Source organism: Nicotiana tabacum, chromosome 18 (genome assembly GCF_000715075.1).
Source record: "Nicotiana tabacum cultivar K326 chromosome 18, ASM71507v2, whole genome shotgun sequence".
NCBI lineage: Eukaryota > Viridiplantae > Streptophyta > Magnoliopsida > Solanales > Solanaceae > Nicotiana > Nicotiana tabacum.
The window spans coordinates 145,867,110-145,889,498 of NC_134097.1; the positions used below are offsets into that span (position 1 = coordinate 145,867,110).

The 22,389-nt window shown below is 38.8% G+C and overlaps 1 protein-coding gene and 1 long non-coding RNA gene across 2 annotated transcripts; one reads left to right on the top strand and one right to left on the bottom strand.

Annotated features, from left to right (window-relative positions):
* The first annotated feature begins 10,942 nt into the window (after positions 1–10,942).
* LOC107790820 (uncharacterized) lies at positions 10,943–13,034 on the top strand. Its single transcript, XR_001649109.2, has 2 exons — positions 10,943–11,081; positions 11,209–13,034. It is a non-coding gene; the product is annotated as an uncharacterized LOC107790820 (long non-coding RNA).
* Positions 13,035–15,699: 2,665 nt separating this feature from the next.
* Positions 15,700–17,162, bottom strand: LOC142172752 (uncharacterized). Its single transcript, XM_075236431.1, has 2 exons — positions 17,065–17,162; positions 15,700–16,693 (listed from the first exon to the last, which is right to left on the bottom strand). The coding sequence occupies exons 1-2, from the start codon at positions 17,160–17,162 to the stop codon at positions 15,700–15,702; spliced, it is 1,092 nt and encodes a 363-aa protein (XP_075092532.1).
* Positions 17,163–22,389: the final 5,227 nt, after the last annotated feature.

Sequence of the window (22,389 nt, forward strand, 5' to 3'; positions counted from 1 at the left end):
ATCATAATTCCCAACGCGAATCAAAGAATCACCTCTTATTTAGTTGGATTTTCCTTTGTATATACGTATCCTTTCACATTAGGATTCAAACCTGCTATTGATCCTGTTATTCTCAAATTTTGTCATTTTTTCAATGTTTGTTTAAGTAAAATTGGCCCTATAGTGTGGAGGGATGTTGCCTGTTTGAGGAATTTGACTAACATGGCCGGTGTGTCTTTCACTTTTGCCCATTTAATTCACCTTTAGTCTCCCAGACTCTTTCGCCAAGGTGTTTTTACTTTAGTAGCAAGGAGAAAAAGAGTTCTGGTCAGTCCAGAAGATGACAGAGATCATGGCTGGTATGTCAGGTTTGTTGCTGCTCTTACTGTTGGTTTAGTGGGTGATGGAAACGTACCCTTCCCCGAGAAGTGGAATTTTGCACGTGAGTTTTCTTTTTAATAACTTTCTCGTGCCTATATCTTTAATTTTGATGATCATTATTCTAATTTTCCTTTTCTTCTCCAGCAACCATGGGAATTGTTGACGAAATTCCCAATTTTTGTGGTTGGGTAGGAAAGTTGTTAAATACAGCCCCAATGGAGGGCAGATCTTGGAAGAATCTTTCCCAACGATTTGGTTGGAAAGTGAAAACTCATGGTAAGAGTTTTTTTTATTTAACTCTTTATTTTTTTTATTTTTTTTTCAGAATTTATTTTAATCGTTCTTTTTATCAGGATTTGTCATTCAAGGGATTAATTCTGAGGCGGTCATAGCTTCCCGTATTTCTTTGAAAAGGGACCAAAAGATAATTTTGGGCTCTTCATCAAAAAGGGAAGCTATTGTTGACCAAGACTCTGAAGAAGAGGAAGATGAGGGTTCCTTAGTAAAAAGGCCGCGAGCCCATAGACGAATCATTTCTGATGATGAAGAATATCCCCCTTGTTCTGTTCCTCTTACCGAGTCTGTTGAAGCCCCGGTGTTGATTCCCGATGTTAACGTTCCCGTTGCTGCTCATGATTCAGTTGAGCAACTTTTTAACCGCGAGTTTGGTAGTGAAAATTTAGGTCCGATTTCTGATGAAGCACCTCTTGCTTCTTTTTCCACTCCCGTTCATGTGATACCTCCTTTACCGGTCGTGGCTGTTGTTGTTCCTCACCAGGCTGTTTTGACTGCTTCTAGTTCCTCCCTCGACTACCCCCTCCTTCAACTGTTCCTTACACAAAAGTTGGTTCCTCAAGTAGGGATGGAGCCATGTTACCATTGAAGTTCCTGCTGAGGGTAACCTCTTGAGAAAATCAGGTCAAGCTGATGTGTGGCTAAAGCTTTTGATTGGTCCAGTTGAGAGAGCTAAGCTTGACAGCCACAGTTCTTTGACCTTAATGAACGATATAGTGCATGCTTCTTTAAAGGTATCCCTTTTTCAAACTTTACTTTATCGTTTTTCTATCTTCAGGGTTCTCATTTTTCCCCTCTTTTTTTTTAGGTCAATCTAATTGGCACGGAGATGATGGAAAGGGTTACCCTCTCAGAGCAATTAGTGCGTGACTACCAGGTGGAGGCGGATAATTGGAAGGAACAGTGTAAAAGTCTTCAGATCGACGTGGAAACATTAGAAGAAAGTAAATTTACCTTAGAGTAGCAGGTACGGGCTTTGACTTCAGAGTTGATAGTTGAAAAAGCTTCTTCAAATCAAGTAGATAAGGAAAAGGCTCGTCTGGAAACCTTTTTTTCCAAGCAACTTTCCAAAGCAAGTGAAGAAATCAGAGAGTTGAAGGCTCTCTTGGGTGAAAAAGAAGCATATGCTGGTGAACTCGTGCAGACTTTGACTCAAACTCAAGAAGACCTCCGGATATCTTCTGATAAGGGTTGCTCTTTAGAAAATTCACACGTTTCTCTTCAAACCTCTTATGAATCTGCCTTGGCTGAAAATGAGAAGTTAAGAAATGAAATTGCTGACTAGGAAAGAGATTATGAGATTCTTGAAGATAAAACTGTCATTGAAGTGAGTTGGGCGTTTTTAAATTCCGGCCAAGATACCCTTGTTGAAGTTAGCCAGGAGAATTTTGACTTGGAATCTGAGTTAGCCAAGATCAAAGAAAAGACTCAGCAGAACCAAGATTTTTCTTCTCCTGTGGCTGAAGTTTCTGGAAATGTTGAAGATGGTGTGGGTATCACTCCTTCAAGTCAAGTTGATCCTGTTGCTGCTGATGACCCTGCTTTAGTTCCTTCTACGTCTCGGTGAAAAGTTTATGATGTTTGACTTCATCTTTTTTTTTTTTATGTTATGTGGTTGTAACCCTTGGTCTTTTTAAGGTTTTGCTGAAAGTCCCCGGACCTTTTATAGGGCGCTCTGTATAAACAACTTTTGGTTTATGACTAAGGTCATACTTAGTCTAAACTTTTTTAACATTAAGAAGTTTTCGTCGTTGTTCGTTTTGTTTATTCTTGCCTTTATTTTTAAGGACTTACTGAATAACTTGCATTTTTATTTTCTCAAAAATGCTTCTATTTTGTTTTTAACTTCATGAATACTTGAATTAAACATGAATTTTATAAAAGAGGGCCCTTTTATATTCGACCCTTAATGAAGAAGATATCTCAACTTCATAACGGTGTTAATGTACGATAAAAGAAATAGGAACACACACGTTTTTTGGAATAACTTTGACAAGTTTTTATTTGAACTTTGTCAAGTTTTAAATAACACTTTACATGTATTTAAATTACTTCTATAACTTTCTCGCAACTGTTTTCCTTATAACATATTTCAAAAAAGAAAATGAACATAAGGTTTTTCCTTATAACCCGTTTCATTACATTGCCTTTACCCTAACTATGATAAGGTTTGGCCTTAGCTCGTGACTTTGCTCTGCACTTGACTCATTCAATGAGTGAATTTTTCAGGCTTGAACTTTGATTATTTCCCAATCTTCTTTGCCTTCTTTATACACATGTCTATGTATATTATATAGTCCCCCAAGTGTTTGAGCTTTGAAGTATGAAGTCTCGAGCACTTAATTGTTCCTCTCATTTGGTCCTTTCCCTGAAAAGGAAAAACACACGGGACTCGGAGGTGCGATTATAGATGAAGACTACTTAACCCGTCTGAATATCTATCAGAGTAGTTATAACCCTAGACTGAAAATTTTAATTTATTCCACGTGCCTTGCAGGTCGTGATTCATCATTTAGTACGGGCTAGCTTTTTGCCTATCATCTAAAATCATTAGTAAAATTTTAACAATTCAAAAATAAAATTTTAAAATATGGATACCTGACAGTGGGTATTCCTTAGAAATAGTATCTCTTCAGGTGAATGGCGTTCTAGTGTGAAGGTAGTATCTTGCCATCCATCGTTTCCAGCTCGTACGCTTCTTTTGCTGCGATACCATGAATCCTGTAAGGTCCTTCCCAGGTTGGACTCAATTTTCCCACATTAGCTGCCTTCGTAGATTAAAAAACTTTTTTGAGCACGAAGTACCCAATCTTGAAGTATCCTAGACGCGCTTTTCGATTGTAGTATCGTTCCATGACCTGTTTTTGTGCTGCCATTCTTATTAATGCAGTTTCCCTTTTTCCTTCAAGTAGACCAAGGTTTATGCGCAATTCTTCGTCATTGGATTCTTCTGACATTTGTGTAAACCTCGTGCTTGGCTCTCCTATCTCAACTGGAATTAAGGCTTCAGCTCCATAAACCAATGAGAATGGTGTTTCTCCCGTACTTATTTTTGCTGTTGTGCGGTATACCCATAAAACACCAGGTAGCAATTCTGGCCAATTACCTTTGGATTCCTCCAAACGCTTCTTTAAATTGTTGATAATGACTTTGTTTGTTGACTCAGCTTGTCCATTACCCACCGGATGATAAGGTGTGGATGTAATCCTTTTGATCTGCCAACTTTGAAAAAACTCTGTGATTTGTGCGCCTCTAAATTGAGGGCCATTATTACACACGATTTCCTTTGGCACACCGAATCGACATAAGATATTTCGCCAAATGAAATCTCTAACTTCTTTTTCTCGCACCTGTTTGAATGCTCCTGCTTCCACACATTTAGTAAAATAGTCAATGAGTACAAGCAAGAATTTTACCTTTCCTTTTTCTTGTGGTAGTGGACCCACGATATCCATCCCCCATTTCATAAATGGCCACGGTGCAATGACCGCATGTAACAACTTCGCAGGTCTATGCATGATATTACCGTATCTTTGGCATTTATCACATTTAGCCACGAAATTTTTTGCTTCTTCTTCCATTTTAGGCTAATAACAACCTGCCCTAATCATGGTTCTTACCAATGATCTTCCTCCAGTGTGATTCCCACAATGCCCCTCATGTATTTTTCTCATTACATATTCCATCTGAGAAGGCCCGGGTCACCTTGCTAAGGGACCACCGAACATTTTTCGATAAAGATTGTCTTGCTTTAAACAATATCGAGCAGCCTTTTTTCGAAGCACGTGAGCTTTTTTATTGTCTTCAGGGATGGTTCCATACTGCAAAAAACAACAATCTTGTTCCTCCAATCCCAGGTTAAGTTATTAAAATTTACCTCATTTTTGTCTAGACCGAGTACTGAATGAAACAAATGAATTACGGAAGCATTTTCATTACTTACCACGTCTGCTGCAGATGCGAGATTGGCTAGGGCGTCTGCCTCGACATTTTCATCTCTTGGTATTTGCCTAACTTTCCAGGTTTGGAATTACCTTATCAAATCACGTACCTTCTCTAAGTACTGCTGCATCCGTGCTTCCTTGGTCGTATACGTCCCTAGCATTTGATTAACTAGTAGTTGCGAATCGCTTTTGATTACAATCTGATTGATGCCGAGTTCTCGTGCTAGTTCTAAACCTACAATCACAGCTTCATACTCTGCCTCGTTGTTAGTTATAGAATGACATTTAGTGGCTTGTCGAATGGTTTCACCCGTAGGTGGTACCAAAACAATTCCCAAGCTTGCACCCTTCACATAGATGAACCATCAGTAAATAAGGTCCAAATTCTCGTATTAGATCCGTTGAACACCTGTAATTCTTTTTCTGCTTCCAATTGCATTCCTTGGCTAAAATCAGCCACAAAATCTGCTAACACTTGAGATTTTACCGCGGTTCTAGGCTGGTATGTGATGTCATATTCACTTAATTCTATACCCCATTTGGCTAACCTACCTGACAACTCATGCTTGTGTAATATATTGCGTAATAGATAAGCAGTTAATACAGCAATGGGGTGAGATTAAAAATAAGGCCTTAATTTTCTAGATGGCATGATTAGTGCAAGTGCAAGCTTTTCTAATTGAGGATACCGCATCTTCGCATCTAATAAAGATTTGTTGACATAGTAAATCGAAAATTGTTTACCTTAATCTTCACGAACTAACACAACACTTACCGCTACTTCGGAGACAGCAAGGTAGATGAGCAATCTTTCCCCAACTTTTGATTTTGCGAGCAACAGCGGATTTGATACTACAGCCTTTTAAAAATTCAATCATCTTACCTTTCATGTCCTGGCTTAGATTGGCCCCTACGAAGACTTTCCTTTCAGGCCATTGTGTGGATAATACTACAGCCTCCAGTTCTTCAATTATTGTTTTGATATTATCGTTTTCCTCTGGTTCTTGAATGGCATTAGGCCTTGAGTCCACTTCTGTTCTCTCTTGTTCAGTTGAGGTTTGTGTTGTGGTACCCTCAACTGGATTCTGTAACTGCTATTTTTCTTTGCCTCTCGTGCTTAAATCTGCTATAGAGTTGATGCTCCTGGATATTTGTTGATCCCCACGGATTTGACATATTCCCCATGGTGATGGAAATTTAATTACTTGGTGTAAGGTCGATGGAACGGCCTCCATCTCATGGATCCATGGTCTTCCGAGAATCATATTGTAAGCCATCTCCATATCTACCACCTGAAACTTTGTATCTTTGACAACTCCTTCTACGAATGGAGTAAGTATTACCTCCTCTTTTGTCACGATGCTGGAATTGTCAAATCCAGACAAAGTATGCACCTTTGGTATTAATTTATCTTCAACTTGCATCTCGCGTAGTACTCTTAGCAAAATAATGTTCACGGAACTACCTGGATCAATCAAAACCCGTTTTACATTAGTATCATGTACAAGTAGAGATATTACCAGTGCATCGTTATGTGGACATAATACGCCATCTGCATCTGCATCATCAAACGTAATACTTTCTTCCTCTAAGACATGTCGTACCCGCTTCCCGTGGGTAATTGTGATTTTGGAAACTTTATTGGCTGATGTGTACGTCACACCATTGATGTCTTCACCTTTGCTTATAACATTAACGGTCCTTTTGGGAGAAGGTGGTTTAGGGGGCTCTTGCCTATTCTTCATGTATGCTTGCTTACTTTTCTCACTGAATAATTCGGTGAGATACCCTTGCTTTAATAGATGATCAACTTCACCTTGTAACAACCTACAGTCTGCCATTTTATGCCTGTGATCATTGTGAAATTCGCACCAGTGATCAGGATTGCGCCTGTTTGGATTCAATCTCATTTCTTTTGTCTACCGCACCTTATCACCCATGCTTCTTAAAATAGCTACGAGCTCGGAAGTGCTTACATTAAAATTATAACTGTCAAATCTTTCCTTCAAGTTTCTATCATCATCCCGTGACTCTCGCATGTTTCGATCATTCCCAAATCTTGATAACGAGCCTGACTCTCTATTCCTCGACCTATGATTGTACCTTGGTTTGTCCTATTTTGACCGTGAATCTTTTTCCGCTTGGCCCATATATGGTTCGTACCTATTTTTACCAGACCTTTTTCCAATTTCGCCCGTCTCGAACTTACCTTTTCTTCTTTTTGAGATCGTGAGATAATATCCTCTTCTATCCTTAGCTTCGTGCTATACCTGTTGTAAACGTCATTCCAAGTTGTGGCTGGGAATTCACGAAGACTTTCCTTGAGTCGCCTCGTGGCTTCTGAGCTTTTTTCATTCAAATTACTAGTGAAGACTATAGCTGCCCAATTGTTAGGTACACGCGGTAACGTCATTCTTTCACGCTGGAACCTATCCACGAACTCTCTAAGCAACTCTGAGTCCCCTTTCAAGGTAGTTTTCAAAACTTCAATCATCTTACCTTTCATGTTCTGGCTTAGATTGGCCCCTACGAAGACTTTCCTTTCAGGCCATTGTGTGGATAATACTACAGCCTCCAGTTCTTCAATTGTTGTTTTTATATTATCGTTTTCCTCTGGTTCTTGAATGGCATCAGGCCTTGAGTCCACTTCTGTTCGCCCTTGTTCAGTTGAGGTTTGTGTTGTGGTACCCTCAACTGGATTCTGTAACTGCTATTTTTCTTTGCCTCTCGTGCTTGAATCTGGTATAGAGTTGATGCTCCTGGATGTCTGTTGATCCCCACGGATTTGACATATTCCCTATGGTAATGGAAATTTAATTACTTGGTGTAAGGTCGATGGAACGGCCTCCATCTCATGGATCCATGGTCTTCCGAGAATCATATTGTAAGCCATCTCCATATCTACCACCTGAAACTTTATATCTTTGACAACTCCTTCTGCGAATGTAGTAAGTATTATCTCCTCTTTCGTCACGATACTGGAATTGTCAAATCCAGACAAAGTATGCACCTTTGGTATTAATTTATCTTCAACTTGCATCTCGCGTAGTACTCTTAGCAGAATAATGTTCACGGAACTACCTGGATCAATCAAAACCCGTTTTACATTAGTATCATTTACAAGTAGAGATATTACCAGTGCATCGTTATGTGGACATAATATGTCATCTGCATCTGCATCATCAAACGTAATACTTTCTTCCTCTAAGACATGTCGCACCCGCTTCCCGTGGGTAATTGTGATTTTGGAAAGTTTATTGGCTGTTGTGTACGTCACACCATTGATGTCTTCACCTTCGCTTATAACATTAACGGTCCTTTTGGGAGAAGGTGGTTTAGTGGGTTCCTGCCTATTCTTCATGTGTGCTTGCTTACCTTTCTCACTGAATAATTCAGTGAGATACCCTTGCTTTAATAGATGATCAACTTCACCTTGTAACAACCTACAGTCTGCCGTTTTATGCCTGTGATCATTGTGAAATTCGCACCGGTGATCAGGATTGCGCCTGTTTGGATTCAATCTCATTTCTTTTGTCCACCGCACCTTATCACCCATGCTTCTTAAAACAGCTACGAGCTCGAAAGTGCTTACATTAAAATTATAACTGCCAAATCTTTTCTTCAAGTTTCTATCATCATCCCGTGACTCTCGCGTGTTTCGATCATTCCCAAATCTTGATAACGAGCCTGACTCTCTATTCCTCGACCTATGATTGTACTTTGTATTGTCCTGTTTTGACCGTGAATATTTTTTCGCTGGGCCCATATATGGTTCGTACCTATTTTTACCAGACCTTTTTTCAGTTTCCGCCCGTCTCGAACTTACTTTTTCTTCTTTTTGAGATCGTGAGATAATATCCTCTTCTATCCTTAGCTTCGTGTTATACCTATTGTAAACGTCATTCCATGTTGTGGCTGGGAATTCACGAAGACTTTCCTTGAGTCGCCTCGTGGCTTCTGAGCTTTTTTCATTCAAATTACTAGTGAAGACTATAGCTGCCCAATTGTTAGGTACACGCGGTAACGTTATTCTTTCACGCTAGAACCTATCCACGAACTCTCTAAGCAACTCTGAGTCCCCTTGCTTGATTTTGAAAATATCTTTCATTCTTTTTTCGACTTTTTGAGCTCCCGAGTGTGCTTTGATAAATGAATCTGTAAGCTGAGCAAAAGAATTTATGGAATTTTTGGGTAAAAGAGAATACCATATTAATGCTCCCTTAGTGAGTTTTTCACCGAATTTTTTGACCAATACTGATTCAATTTCCTGTTTGGTCAAGTCGTTGCCTTTTACGCCTGTTGTGAATGCAGTCACGTGGTTTTGTGGATCAGTTGTTCCATCGTATTTTGGAATATCGGGCATTTTGAATTTCTTTGGAATTGGGAGGGGAGCAACACTTGGCTTCCAAGGTTGTTGTGAATATTTATCCATATCTATCCTTTTGATTACGGGTCGTACTCCAGGTATTTGCTCTATGCTGTCACTTTGCTCCTTGAGCTGTTTCTGCAATGTTAGTACTAAATTTTGTAAATCAGAATTGACTAAGTTACTTGGTTCTCCTTCTCGTGACTCGCTGGGGATTCCACCACTGCCTGAATTAGCAAGCCTAGAACGAGGCTTCTCCAAAGTGTTGTTATTTGGAGTAGGTGTGGGTGGTGCAACAGGTAACTGGCTGACAAAGGCCTCAAGAGCTTTATTGACCTGTTGAGCGTTTAACTTTTGCAAAGCTTCATTGACAACTTCATCATTTTCAAATTGAGTGTTTCCATTTGCATGAGATCCATCAGGAGTGCCTTCTCGAGACCGCCGAGGGGAGCTTTGTGGAGAAGGGATCGGGGTGTGATCATCCTGTGGATTCCCCTGGAGTTGTTGGTTTCCTTGGGTGTTGTCATTAATGTTTGACATGGTTGATGCAACAAAAAAGGTTAGGCTAAGAAAGAATAGATTATCAGATTCCCGGTAACAGAACCAATTTGTTTAACCAAAAAGTAGAACTTCGGTCAAAGCATTAATTTAGAAGAACTCGGGTTACTGATAATCAGAAATGAATAAGGGAAATTGATTTTGCTTACAATAAGATAAATAGAGGAAAACAAAGTGAACCAGTATATTAAGAAGATTTCTCGTGTCCTTACAAATGACCAGTTTTCTCCTTTTTATAGCTATCTATACATTTTGCCTTTGTCGTAATCAGGCCATTATAGATAATTAAAGGCATTAAATGTTACGTTACATAATTATTGTAATTTAATACAAATTCTTTAACGTTTTTAGTATTTAATGCTTATTAAATACTGCATTTGTACTCTCTTGTGCTGTCAGATTCATTCTCCTTAATTTGCGGATCTAAATAGGTATGAGCGTCGAGTCTTTTGAGTAACTGCTCGTGCCTCTACTTGTGCGTCTGCTCGTATCTGTTGCAACTCGTGCCTCTTTGCTAATCATCATTCTTTGACCGGCCTTCGTGTCATGACACGTCATCTTTCAATCACTTCGATATGTAAACTCAATTTTTCCCAATACGCTGTAAAAGTCCAAAAGTGCCTCCGCTACAAGTTTTGAGAAACTTTTTACCCTGAAATTCATAGAGAATTTTAAAAGTAAGTCGTAGCCACGGAGAAGAAGTCTAATTCAACAAATATTATCTTAAACTTCTGGTGTCCAAGCCTTTCACTTGACTTATTGACTTCTTTGGAAATTGTTTGTCTATGCATGAGAAGAACTTGTTACATAGGTTAAAGGCATATATGTTTAGAATCATTGGACCATCTTTTTAAAGTTCAAACAGGACTTTAATAGAATAAAGTGATATGAATAGGAAAGCATATCTCTAAACTTGAAAGCAAATAACAGGTCAATACTATAGGAAACAAGATCACCCAGAGATGCTATTATATTCCAATAAACATACTCTTAAAAATGGATTGGAGAAGATGTCAGCACCTTAGACAAAACAAATATGAGAGGGGAAGAAACAAACAACAATGACCATAAAAAATAGAGAAACCACCATTTTCGGGGCAAAGATGCGTAATACGCTAACAACCTCAAATTTCGAGGTAAAATGATTCACTGTCTCACTCTAATAACTCTCGGATGTTTGTCGCTGCCCCTCCCTGTGTTCCACAACTACAAGAAATTTATCTTTTAGTGACCACTTCTTACGAAGGGATGTGAATCCGGTCGTTAGAGGCATATTTATAATGACCAAAAGTATTTTCGGTGGTTAAAGACGATTCTAAATTCGACAATAACAAAAGGAAAATATCCGGTCCACTAAAATTAAGATATCCGGTCGTTAATGCTACTACAAATTTGGCAGAATTTTCCGAAACAAAAAAGCGCCAACAATCACCGCTAAGATCTCAGTTCGTTTTCTTTGCCCTATTCAGAGAACCCTAAGCCCCAAAGTGCAAAATGAGCACGACACCGGACTCTCCGCTACCATCGCCTTGTTGCTCTCCCTCTTCAATTACTGCTCGGTCTCTCTCTCTCTCTCTCTTTCTCTGTGTGTGTGTTGTGCTTAATTGAAGGTCAATTTTACTTGGTTTCAATTTTGTTGATTCCAGAGGTTTTCGCTATTATAAATTGGTGTTTTGTTCAATTTAGGATTTGTGATAGAAGAGATATAGATAATTTTGATTTATTGAGAAAGGATGTTACTAAGCATCAACATTGAAGACACATTGATCCTTACATCAGCCTGCAGAGTAGTAAGGTTTTTGCAGAACCTTATCTGATTTTATTTTAATGGTTCCTACTTCTATGTATCATTACTGGAGTGGTTTTTTGTGCAGTAGTAGGAAAATATGAAGTCAGATTGGTTAAATTCAGTGTTTGAGGATGTTCCTAAGCACAACAAGGCCAAAGATTGCTGGCTTATCATCGGTGATTTTTTTATCTTTGATATCAAGTTAGTTTTAATTATGAGTCATTTTATTGTCTTATCATCAGCGGAAAGGTTATTATATTATAGCTTCATCCATTTTATTTTTATATTTCTTTTGTGTCACTGGTGATTTTAGTCATACTGATTATCTATATGAGTTTTTGGTTATCTGTCTTTTTTTTTAGCAATCCATTAGGCAAATGCCTAGGGCTAGTTTTTATATATATCTAAATCAAAATCAGAAAACAAACCAGAGTAATGTAGTGTGTTAAAAGATGTAGAGACATAATCTATGTTGAATACATAGCCCCTAGTACCATAATTGAGTAAAATATACTCCACTATGGTAGTACATTTTGAACTAGTTGAGAGATGGCAAAGCAATCTACGTAAGTGGTGAGTAGAAACTAGCCCCATGAATGCAGAAAAAGCATCAAATATCCACACTGCCCAGTAGGGAACGAGCATTCCTCGTCGCTTGATGTAATCCCATTTTTGCTCTAGTAAAATCCAGCATTGTAGTAGTGATATCAAGAAACCTCGCTGCATATAGTTAAAATCAAATACCAGTTCTGGTACCTTGTAGTCGCACGCATGTTTTGGTGTGGCCCTCCTTGTACGCATAGGATATGTTCTCCACATTACATCATTGTTTCCTATTTGCAACTCTTGTGTGTCCAGCAAATGTGTGAGACTGTGAGTAGTTGTGGATGCATTGTTTGGTGTGGAAATCGTGTGTTTTCCAGCAGCAAAATGATGAAGCCTTTCTGAGGCACCTTTCATCGGATGTAGCTCCCGTTTTTGAATGCCAAAAAAGTGTAACTTCCATGTTTATGTCACTCAGAATTCTGGGCAATATGCTTCTCGAGTATTCTTTGTTCCATATTTTCACCAGTGACGTCCGTCACTTTCTGGGAATGAGCACATAATGCTAATATCACCCATAGAGTTTTAATCACATGATGAGGGATGGTAACAATGGCGTTTTCTATCATGAATGAGTCGAGGAAGTTTCTTGGCATGTTTCTCCTGTAAATCCCTTCTTTTGTGCCCCTTCTTTGTAGCCTGATCTGATCAAGGTTATCTGTCTTTGGATATGCATGTTTTGTTAATTTTTTCTGTTTAGATATCTGTGATATAGAAGATTTTGTGCCTTTAACTTATCGAATTAATTTGGTTTGGTGATTAACTTTTTCATTTTGAGCGGTGGTGATCAACTTTGACCGAATTAGATTTCTTAAGTTGGTTTCAAATTGTCAATTGTTTCCTATTAAAGAAATTCATTGATTGACAGATAGGCAATGAATTGTTAGTTGTCTACAATATCATTAGCTCTTTGTAATTGTTTTATAAAAGTATCATTTGGGGACTTTGACTAGTCTAGTTTGTAATCTATATTTTTTGGAGCTTGTTCTGCTATGTTGAAGTGTTGAAACTTGGAAGGCCAAAGAGTTTAACTTCTCTGACTGAAGGAAATACAAAGAAGCTGCTGGTCTGTACCTAGTAACGATCTTTTCTACGTATTAATAAAAGTCATATTCCTAAATATGTATGTAATTTAGGTAGTTTGTTTTATCCTTTTCATGTTTTTTCTAGTTAGTGTTGAAATAAATTTTGAGTCTTATTAAACTGGAAAAACGGAAGCGTTGTTTATGTTAGTAATGTAGTACAGAGAATTCAACGAAGTCATACAACAGGGGATGAAAGTAGAAAGAAATGTTTCAAACTTAAATTTCTTTTAAGAAGAAAGACGATTGTTTCTTACTTATCTTTTGGGTTTAAGTTGTGCGGTTAATTGTTTTTTCCATTGACTTTTTTTTTTGAAATTGGTAACATTTGTATTAGATATAAACATGACTACACTAATTCAGTGTCGTCATCCACAATTACAAAAGGGAGTACAAAGAGAGCCAAACTAAGTCTCTATAAAGCTCATAAGAGGTCTAAAACATCAAAAAATACTTTCACTCTCTTCTAAGCACTCTTGTTTACACCAAAAATAAAAGAGCGTGAGACAGCTCATTTTCAACTTTTGTATTGAACTATGTGTATCTTCAACACATCTTAGGTTCCTTTCTTTCCAAATTGTCCACCATATACATGGAGGGACAATCTTCCATCTCTCCTTCTGGCCAGACTGCATTCCATCTCTTTTCCAACTTGTTAGGACTTCCCTGATTCTCCCTGGCATAACCCATTTAATTCCCCTCAGGTTGATGAATATCTACCAAATTTGATCTGTGACACTGCAGTGCAAGAAAAGATGATTGATTGTCTCCTCCTGAGCTTTACATAAGTAACATTTGGACCCCAACTGATATCCTCTCTTAGTGAGATTATCTTGGGTTAGGACAACTTCTCTTGCTAGAAGCCAGACAAAACATGATACTTTGTAAGGTATTTTAACTTTCCAGATCATTTTCCAAGGCCAACAACCAATCTGATTATTAGAATGGTTGTACTCCTTGTAAGTTGATCTAACAGAGAAAATTCCTCTTATCCCCCCTTGCCAGAACAACCTATCTTCATTGTTGGTGGTCCCTCTAAACTGTTCCAGAGTATCATAGAAATCTGTCAGCCTCTCAATTTCCCAGTCATATAGAAATCTTCTAAATGTAAGATTCCATCCTTGACCTGTCCAAAGTTCTCCAACATAAGCTCTTTGTTGCTGATTCAGATTGTAGATGTCCGTGAATAGTTGCTTTAAAGTTCTCTGTCCAAGCCATTTATCTTCCCGGAAGGATGTTTTCATTCCATTTCCAACTCTGAGACTGAAATTGTTTCTGAATCTTGGCCATGTGTTTCTGATACACCTCCACAGACTCACCCCATAAGGAGTACAAACTGTTTTTGTTGTCCAACTACCTTCCATCCCATACCTTTCTTGAATTACCTTCTTTCATAAAGATTGCTTTGTTGTGGCAAACCTCCATAACCACTTCATCATCAATACTTGATTCTGAGTTTTCAAATTTTTGATCCCCATTCCCCCTTCTTTCTTGCTGGTAATAAGTACTTCTCACCTGATCAGATGAAACTTACTCTTATCACTGGTGTCTTGCCATAGAAAGTTTCTTCTCAGTGCATCTATTCTTTTAACTACACTGGTCGGAACTGGAAATAAAGACATCATGTAAGTAGGCATGACATCCAAAACACTATTGATGAGGATTAGTCTACCTCCCAAAGATAGGTATTGGCTCTTCCAACTAACAAGTTTCTTTTCACATTTCTCAATTACTCCATTCCATATTCCTTTTGACTTGCTTTTTGCTCCAAGTGGCATTCCCAGGTACACTGTTGGTAGAGCTCCTATCTTCCCCCCAGTATTCTAGCCAAACTATGCATCTCCATTACTTCATTAACTGGATAGATGAAACTCTTGTTCCAGTTAATGTGTAGTCCAAATATAGCTTCAAAAAGAATGAATACCATTCTCAGGAAAAGCAATTGTTCGCTGCTAGCATCACAAAACACCAAAGTATCATCTGCATATTGTAGATGGGTGATTTCCAAGTTGGTTGGCTCCCTAGAGTTTACCCTGAACCCCTTGATCCTATAATTTGCTTTGGCAGTTTTAAACAGATTGTTTAAACCTTCCATAGCCAGAATAAATAGAAAAGGGGAGATAGGGTCTCCCTGTCTCAAGCCTCTCTGAGAGGAAAAGAAACCAACAGGTGAACCATTGACTAAGATAGAGAATTTGACAGTACTAATGCAGAATTTGATCCAACTAATCCATCTTTCATCAAAGCCCATCTTCGAAAGTATTCCCAACAAAAAATTCCAGTTAAGGTGATCATATGCCTTTTCTATGTCCAGCTTGCACAGGATACCAGGTTCTTTGCTCTTCATTCTAGCATCTACACTCTCATTTGCAATGAAAATAGCATCCATTATTTGTCTACCTTTGATGAAGGTCATCTGTTGATTGTCCACCAACTTGCCCATTACTTTCTTGATTCTTTCTGTTTGGATTTTTGAGATTATTTTGTAGACACTACTTATCAGACTGATAGGTCTGAAATCTTTCAGTTCTTTAGCTCCAACTTTCTTAGGAATCAAAGCCACCAAAGTAGCATTGAAACTTTTTTCAAAGACCCCAGTAACTTGAAAATTCTGGACTGCAGCTATCACATCTTGACTAATCACTTCCCAGCATTGAATGTAGAAAGCCATAGTATACCCATCTGGACCAGGAGCTTTGTCCCCTACACATGCTTTGACATTCTCCCAGATTTCAGGAGGCTCAATAACATCTGATTATCCTCTGAGCTAATAGTTTGGCAGTCCCTTAGGCTGCATTGTGGTCTCCACTCCTCAGCTTCTGTGTATAATTTTTGGTAGAAAGAGATTATCTTCCTCGTGATATCTTCAGAATTCTCCACAGTTTCCCCGTTGACTTGTAGCTTGTCAATATTGTTATATCTTTTATGGGCATTTGCAGTTCTGTGAAAGAACTTAGTATTTCTGTCACCTTCTTTCAACCATAAGGCCCTGGACCGTTGCCTCCAAGCTATCTCCTCCTTCCGAGCATTTTCCTCAAATTCTAGCAGTAGAGAGGTTTTTTTGTGTGTCTCTTCCTCATTCAAGCTCCTCAGTTCTTGTATATCCTCAATTTCAGCAAGTTGGTCCAATATATGTTGTTTCTGTATCTTCAGATTGCCTTGAATTGTCTTGCTCCATTCTTTGAGTTTTTCCTTCAAAGCTTTCAGCTTGAAAGCCAGGATGTAATCAGGTCTGCCAGTACATGAAAATGACTCCCACCATGTTTTAATTCTATTCTTGAAACCTTCAGTCAGCAGCCACCAATTCTCGAATTTGAAAAAAAATTTCACTGGTTCCCAATTGCCACACTGAATCATGACAGGTGAATGGTCAGAGGTAACCCTGTGAAGGATTGACTGTTTAATGTTTCTAAATCCTTCATCCCATTCTTCAGAGACTAGAAACCTGTCCAGTCTAGCAGCACTGTTGAAATTTGTTCCTTTCTTCCATGTGAACTTGCCTCCCAGTAGTTGCAGATCAACTAAACCCATGCCCTCAATGAAATATGAGAATTCTGCCATTGATCTGGTATACCTAACACAGTTCTTCTTCTCTGAGGGATATCTAACAGTGTTAAAATCCCCACACACAACCCAAGGCCCAGTGAATAGACCCCTAGCAGCTCCTATCTCCCACCATACTTCTTTTCTTTCAACCCTATCATTAGCAGCATAAATACTGGTTAAATGCCAAACAAATTCTTGGGCTTTGCCGCTGAACTTTTATGTGATGGAATATCTACCCACACTACTGACTTCCCCTTCCCATGCCCTACTGTCCCACATAATGAGAATACCCCCTCTAGTTCCACTTGCTTCCAACTGGGCATATTTCACCCATCCATTTGCCCATAATTCTCTAACTATCTCCCTGATTTCCCCTTCTACCTTGGTTTCTTGAAAGCAATAGACTTCTGCCTTCCAGCTACTCACCATATTTTTTATCAACTCCCTCTTCCTAGCTCTGTTAAGTCCCCAAACATTCCAAGATACTATTTTAATCATCATTGACTATCGATGACAATATACCCTCCCCTGCTTCTTGTGCCATTGCTTTTGAAATTGCTACCAAGATCTACGTTTTTCAATTCTTTGCTTCCTTTCTTCTTTGGTGTGACAGCTTCCATCATCAATGATGTTGACTCCGCCTGATGGACTGAAGGCAACAACCTCACTGTGGTCCAAAAGCTGTAGCATTGGGATCTGCATACTGTATAGAGTGTAGTATCAGCACAACCGACCCCCATGTGTTGGTAAATGCCTAGCCTAACCTCGGCGAAGTAGTGACGAGGCTAGGACAAGACTACCAAATAAACATGTGCAGTTAAATTATATACAATAGAAAAATAAAGACAGAAATTTACAGTTAAGGATAGGAGAGGGAAACATGCTGCAGGGAATATCAGGTAATAATTGAAAATCAATAGAGGAATATAATGAAAGCCATAATTCAAATGTCAACAAGAATCGAGAATTCAATAACACGTGCACGGCATCACCCTTCGTACTTTAACTCCCATCCTCACCATAAAAATCAATATAATCGGCACGGCATCACCCTTCGTGCTTTTACCTTACATAATCACGACACGGAATTATCCTTCGTGCATTATCACTCATATCATGGCATGACATTGTACATCGTGCGGCAGGGCATCACCCTTCGTGATTTTACCTCACAATATTGGCACGACATCACCCTTCGTGCATTAGCACCCTCAAAACTATGTATGGCATCACCCTCGTGATTTACACTCTTCCTCACCCAAGCAACAATCACAAAGCAATTTGGGCAAGGGAATCAATAATATCATAATAAAATCCCGCAAGGGAACAATAACATACAATAATATCCCGGCAAAGGAAACAATATCGTAAGTAATAACATCCCGACATGGGAGATAATATCAAAAACAATAACATCCCAGCAAGGGAGACAATATCATAAACCTCTTTTCTTTTTCACATTTATTTCACAACTCAATTCTCTACTTAAGACAACGCTCTACAATATTCAATTACCAATAATACTTCCACAAGTCTTGTTCAACAATAGAAATCATCATATAAAGCATGAACAATACGAAACGGAGTCACATTAATTATAGTATAAGACTCATGGGCATGCTTGACACCGACGTATAGATACTCGTCATCATGCCTATACGTCGTACTCAACAATTAACACATAGTAAATAAGACTCAACTCCTAATCCCTCAAGGTAAGGTTAGACCAAACACTTACCTCAAAGCCACGAACATAATTTAAGCCTCAACTACTGCTTTACCTCTTGTTTCCACCACCAATTCGCTTGTATCTAGCCACAATTTACTTAACGATATCAATAAATGCTAAATGAATCAATTCTAATGCATGAAAATAGGTTTTTGTAAAGATTTTCCCAAAAAGTCAAAAATTAACCCCGGGCCCACATGGTCAAAACCCGAAGTTCGAACCAAAACCTGATTACTCATTCACCCACGAACCCAAATATATAATTTGTTTTTAAATCGGACCTCAAATCGAGGTCCAAATCCCCAAAATTTAAAAATCCTAATTTCTACCCAAAACACCCAATTTTCCCCATGAAATCTCTTGATTTTGAGTTGAAATCATGTGAAAAGATATTATAAATTAAAGAAAATGAGTTAGAAACAACTTACAATTGATTTGGAGAAGAACTATTCTTTAGAAAATTGCCCAAGAGAGCTTAGAGTTTGAGAGAGTTTAAAAAATGAAGAAAAATGCGTCTAAGTCCTAATTTACACAGGTGCGGATATTGCAATTGCGATAATATGTTCGCAAATGCGAACTCGCAATTGCGGCCAAAGCTTCGCAATTGCGAAGGAAGGCCTGCCCTATTAACCTCGCAAATGCGAACGACTATTCGCAAATGCGAACACTGTTGGAGTCGCTTTTGCGACTGGAGCCTCGCAAATGCGAAGGTCCCCTTCCCCTGCCCAGTCATCACAAATGCGATGGTCAGTCGCAAATGCGAGCTCGCAATTGCAAGCAAGCCTGCAGACCCTGCAATCACACCAGCATTTATCCTAAGTCCTATTTCACTCCGCGACCTATCCAAAACTCATCCGAGCCCTCGGGGCTCCAAACCAAACATGCACGCAAGTCTAAAAATATCATATGGACTTGCTCGTTCAATCAAATCATCAAAATGACATCAACAACTATGAATAAATCCTCGAATTCATGAAATCACTCAAGAACATCAAATTTTCCAATTTTCACAAATAAAGGTCCGATTTATACTAAACGAACTCCGATTCTTACCAAACTTTACAGTTTCAACTAAATTATTATTTCAAACTTGTACTGGCTTCGGAACCAAAATAGGGGCCTGATACCATCAATTTCAAACATCTTTCATTTCCAAAAACTCTTATATTTTCTAGAAAATAATTTCTTTCAAAAATTCATTCATCGGGCTTGGGACCTCGGAATTCGATTCTGGGCATATGCCCAAGTCCCAAATTTTACTACGGACCCTACGAGACCGTCGGATCATGGGTCCGGGTCCATTTACCAAGAATGTTGACCAAAGTCAACTTTAATCAATTTTAAAAGCCAATTTCCTTATTTCACTTAGTTTTCACATAAAAACTTTCCGGAAATGCGCCCGGACTATGCACGCAAATCGAGGTGAGACAAAAAGAAGTTTTTAAGGCCTTAGAACATAGAATTTACTTTCATAAAATATAGTTAAAAATTGATTAGAGACACTTACTCAATGATTTGGTATGAAAATCTTCTCTCAAAATCGCCCACCCTCGGACATAGGGTTCAAAATATGGTAAAATGAAGCTAAGATTTGGAATGCCCAGCTTTTAGTAGGTTGTAGATGTCGCATTTGCAACACTGGATTAACAAATGCGGACTTGCAAAAGCGAAGAATTCTTCGCAAATGCGAAACCTGGACTATCCTGTCTCTATCGCAATTGCGATGAAAAACTTTGCAATTGCGAAGTAGGGCCTTTGCAAAAGCAACCCATATATTCGCAAATGCAAACTTCCCCTGCCCAATTCATTTTCGCATTTGCGAGACTGGCTTCGCAAATGCAAAGCCTGCCATTCCCCAGCCTTTTCGCAAATGTAATTCCAAGCCCGCAAAAGCGTTGATCGCAAATGCGAGATCAGACAGCAGCAATTCTGAACTTTCTTCCAAACACTCTGAAATGCGTACGAAACTTATCCGAGCCCTCGGCGCTCCAAACCAAACACCCCCACAAGTCTGAACACATAACACGAACTCGCTCGCGCAATCGGAACACCAAAATAACTTCTAAAACCATGAATCCGATGCCAAAAACACATAAAAACCACCTTGAACTTCAAGAACTTCTAGAATCGCAACCAAGTATCCGGACCATATCAAATCAACTCCAAACGACACCAAATTTTTGCAGGCAAGTCCGAAATTATATAGCGGAGCTGTTCCAACTCTCAAAATTTTATTCCGACCCTGATATCACAAAAGTCAACTATGGGTTAAACTTCTCCATTTTTCAAACTTCAACTTTTTTTCAACTTTCGCCGAAATGCCTCAAATTACCCTACGGGCCTCCAAATCTGAATCCGAACGTACGCCTAAGTCCAAAAAAATCATACAAAATCATTCAAAACTCATTCTGGAGTCGTTTACTCAAAACTCAAATTCCGGTCAAATTCGCACTGCTTAAGCTTCCAAAACTAAATTCTTTCTTTCAATTCGACTCCGAATCATCCGGAAACTAAATCCAACCATGCATGCAAGTCGATACACATAATATGAAGTTACTCGTGATCTCAAACTGCTGAATCGAACGCAATTACTCAAAACGACCAGTTAGGTCGTTACATCCTCCTCCACTTAAATATACGTTTGTCCTCAAATGTGCCCCGAGTCGTTCCAAAGCCATCGAACCACTGCGTGAACTCACCATACATACACCTGGGGGTGATGCTCCATCACCCAACCAATGTAGAACTGACAACATAATTTAACTAACGATCTCACTTCATCCTTAGCCCATAACCTTAGGACCGAATCCAAACCTCAATATCTGAAATCCATCGTAGGACCTGAATCTCACATCATCTTTCTGCATAAACCTGAACAAGATGAATCGATCCATAATTGCAATCCAGAATACAATCACATAATGTTCCACACAACTCAAATACCCGTAGCAATAACCTCTGACCACCATAGTTGTTCAAATAACATCCCGGATGCCAACAATACACTTCAAATTGAATATAACCTTGTTTCGGACCTCGATATCATTGCCCATGATAAAGAAATATGTGAAAACTCATAGATGCCCATGAAGTCAACAAGTCAAGAAGCTCTCTCGCCCATCAAGGGACATTGCCCAAATCTTAGCAGAAACCACCTTATACTTCCAAACACTACTCACCCCTAATACGATAGTGCTAATCTCAGGTCTAAGAACCTCATCTCAGCCAATACAAGCAGCCTGACTAACAACTCATCACGGAACCACACGGATTCTCACACGACACAGCTCGTACACCAAACTAGCAATAACTCAATTGTACATCACATCTAAAAGGAAAGCAAGGTACGAGGATTATCTAACAAGTACAACATGTGTCACAACAAAAGTACTGAATCCAGCCATGCACGCAAGTCGATACACATAATATGAAGATGCTTGTGACCTCAAACTACCGAACCAGACACAATTGCTCAAAATGACCAGTCGGGTCGTTACAAAACAAACAGATCATTTGCTTATGCTTTTAAGTGCTTTACCAAAATGTAATTTATTTAGAATTAATCATACCTCCAGAAACCTGCAAAAGCTCTTAGGCTCATATAGACGGTCAAAGCGACCCAAATTCTGACGATGAAAGAACGAACAAGAATACAATGCTGAATATAGCGACTGTAACCTGAACATAAATAACATTCTCTTTTGTAAATATTTACTAATTAATGAAAAAGGAATATATATATATACTGACATTGTCTTCGGATCATAATCAAGGAAGATATAATCTCTGGTCATAAGGATGTTTTTCCACTTGCATTAGGATTTTGGAGGTCTTGAGGGGAGGGAGATGATGGATCTTGATGATAAGCATCGACTGGCGGAAACAGTTTTAACCAAAGTACTATTGAGGTAACATTCCAAAACTGCGATAAAGGGGCAGCCTGATGCACTAAGCTCCCGCTACGTGTGGGGTCCGGGAAAGGGCCAGACAATAAAGGTCTATCGTACGCAGCTTTACCCTGTATTTATGCAATAGAAGAGAAAATTTATAAAAATATTTGTTGGATATTGCTTACAATGTTAGATTTTAGGGAAAAGAGAGCGATACAAGATACGAAA

Excerpts from the sequence above, each read along its gene's own strand:
- LOC142172752 (XM_075236431.1), bottom strand. The coding sequence starts at position 17,162 with ATGGAAGCTGTCACACCAAAGAAGAAAGGAAGCAAAGAATTGAAAAAC. Across the intron at positions 16,694-17,064 it reads GGCACAAGAAGCAGGGGAGG|GGTTGAAAGAAAAGAAGTAT; the intron begins GTATATTGTCAT and ends TGCTAATGATAG.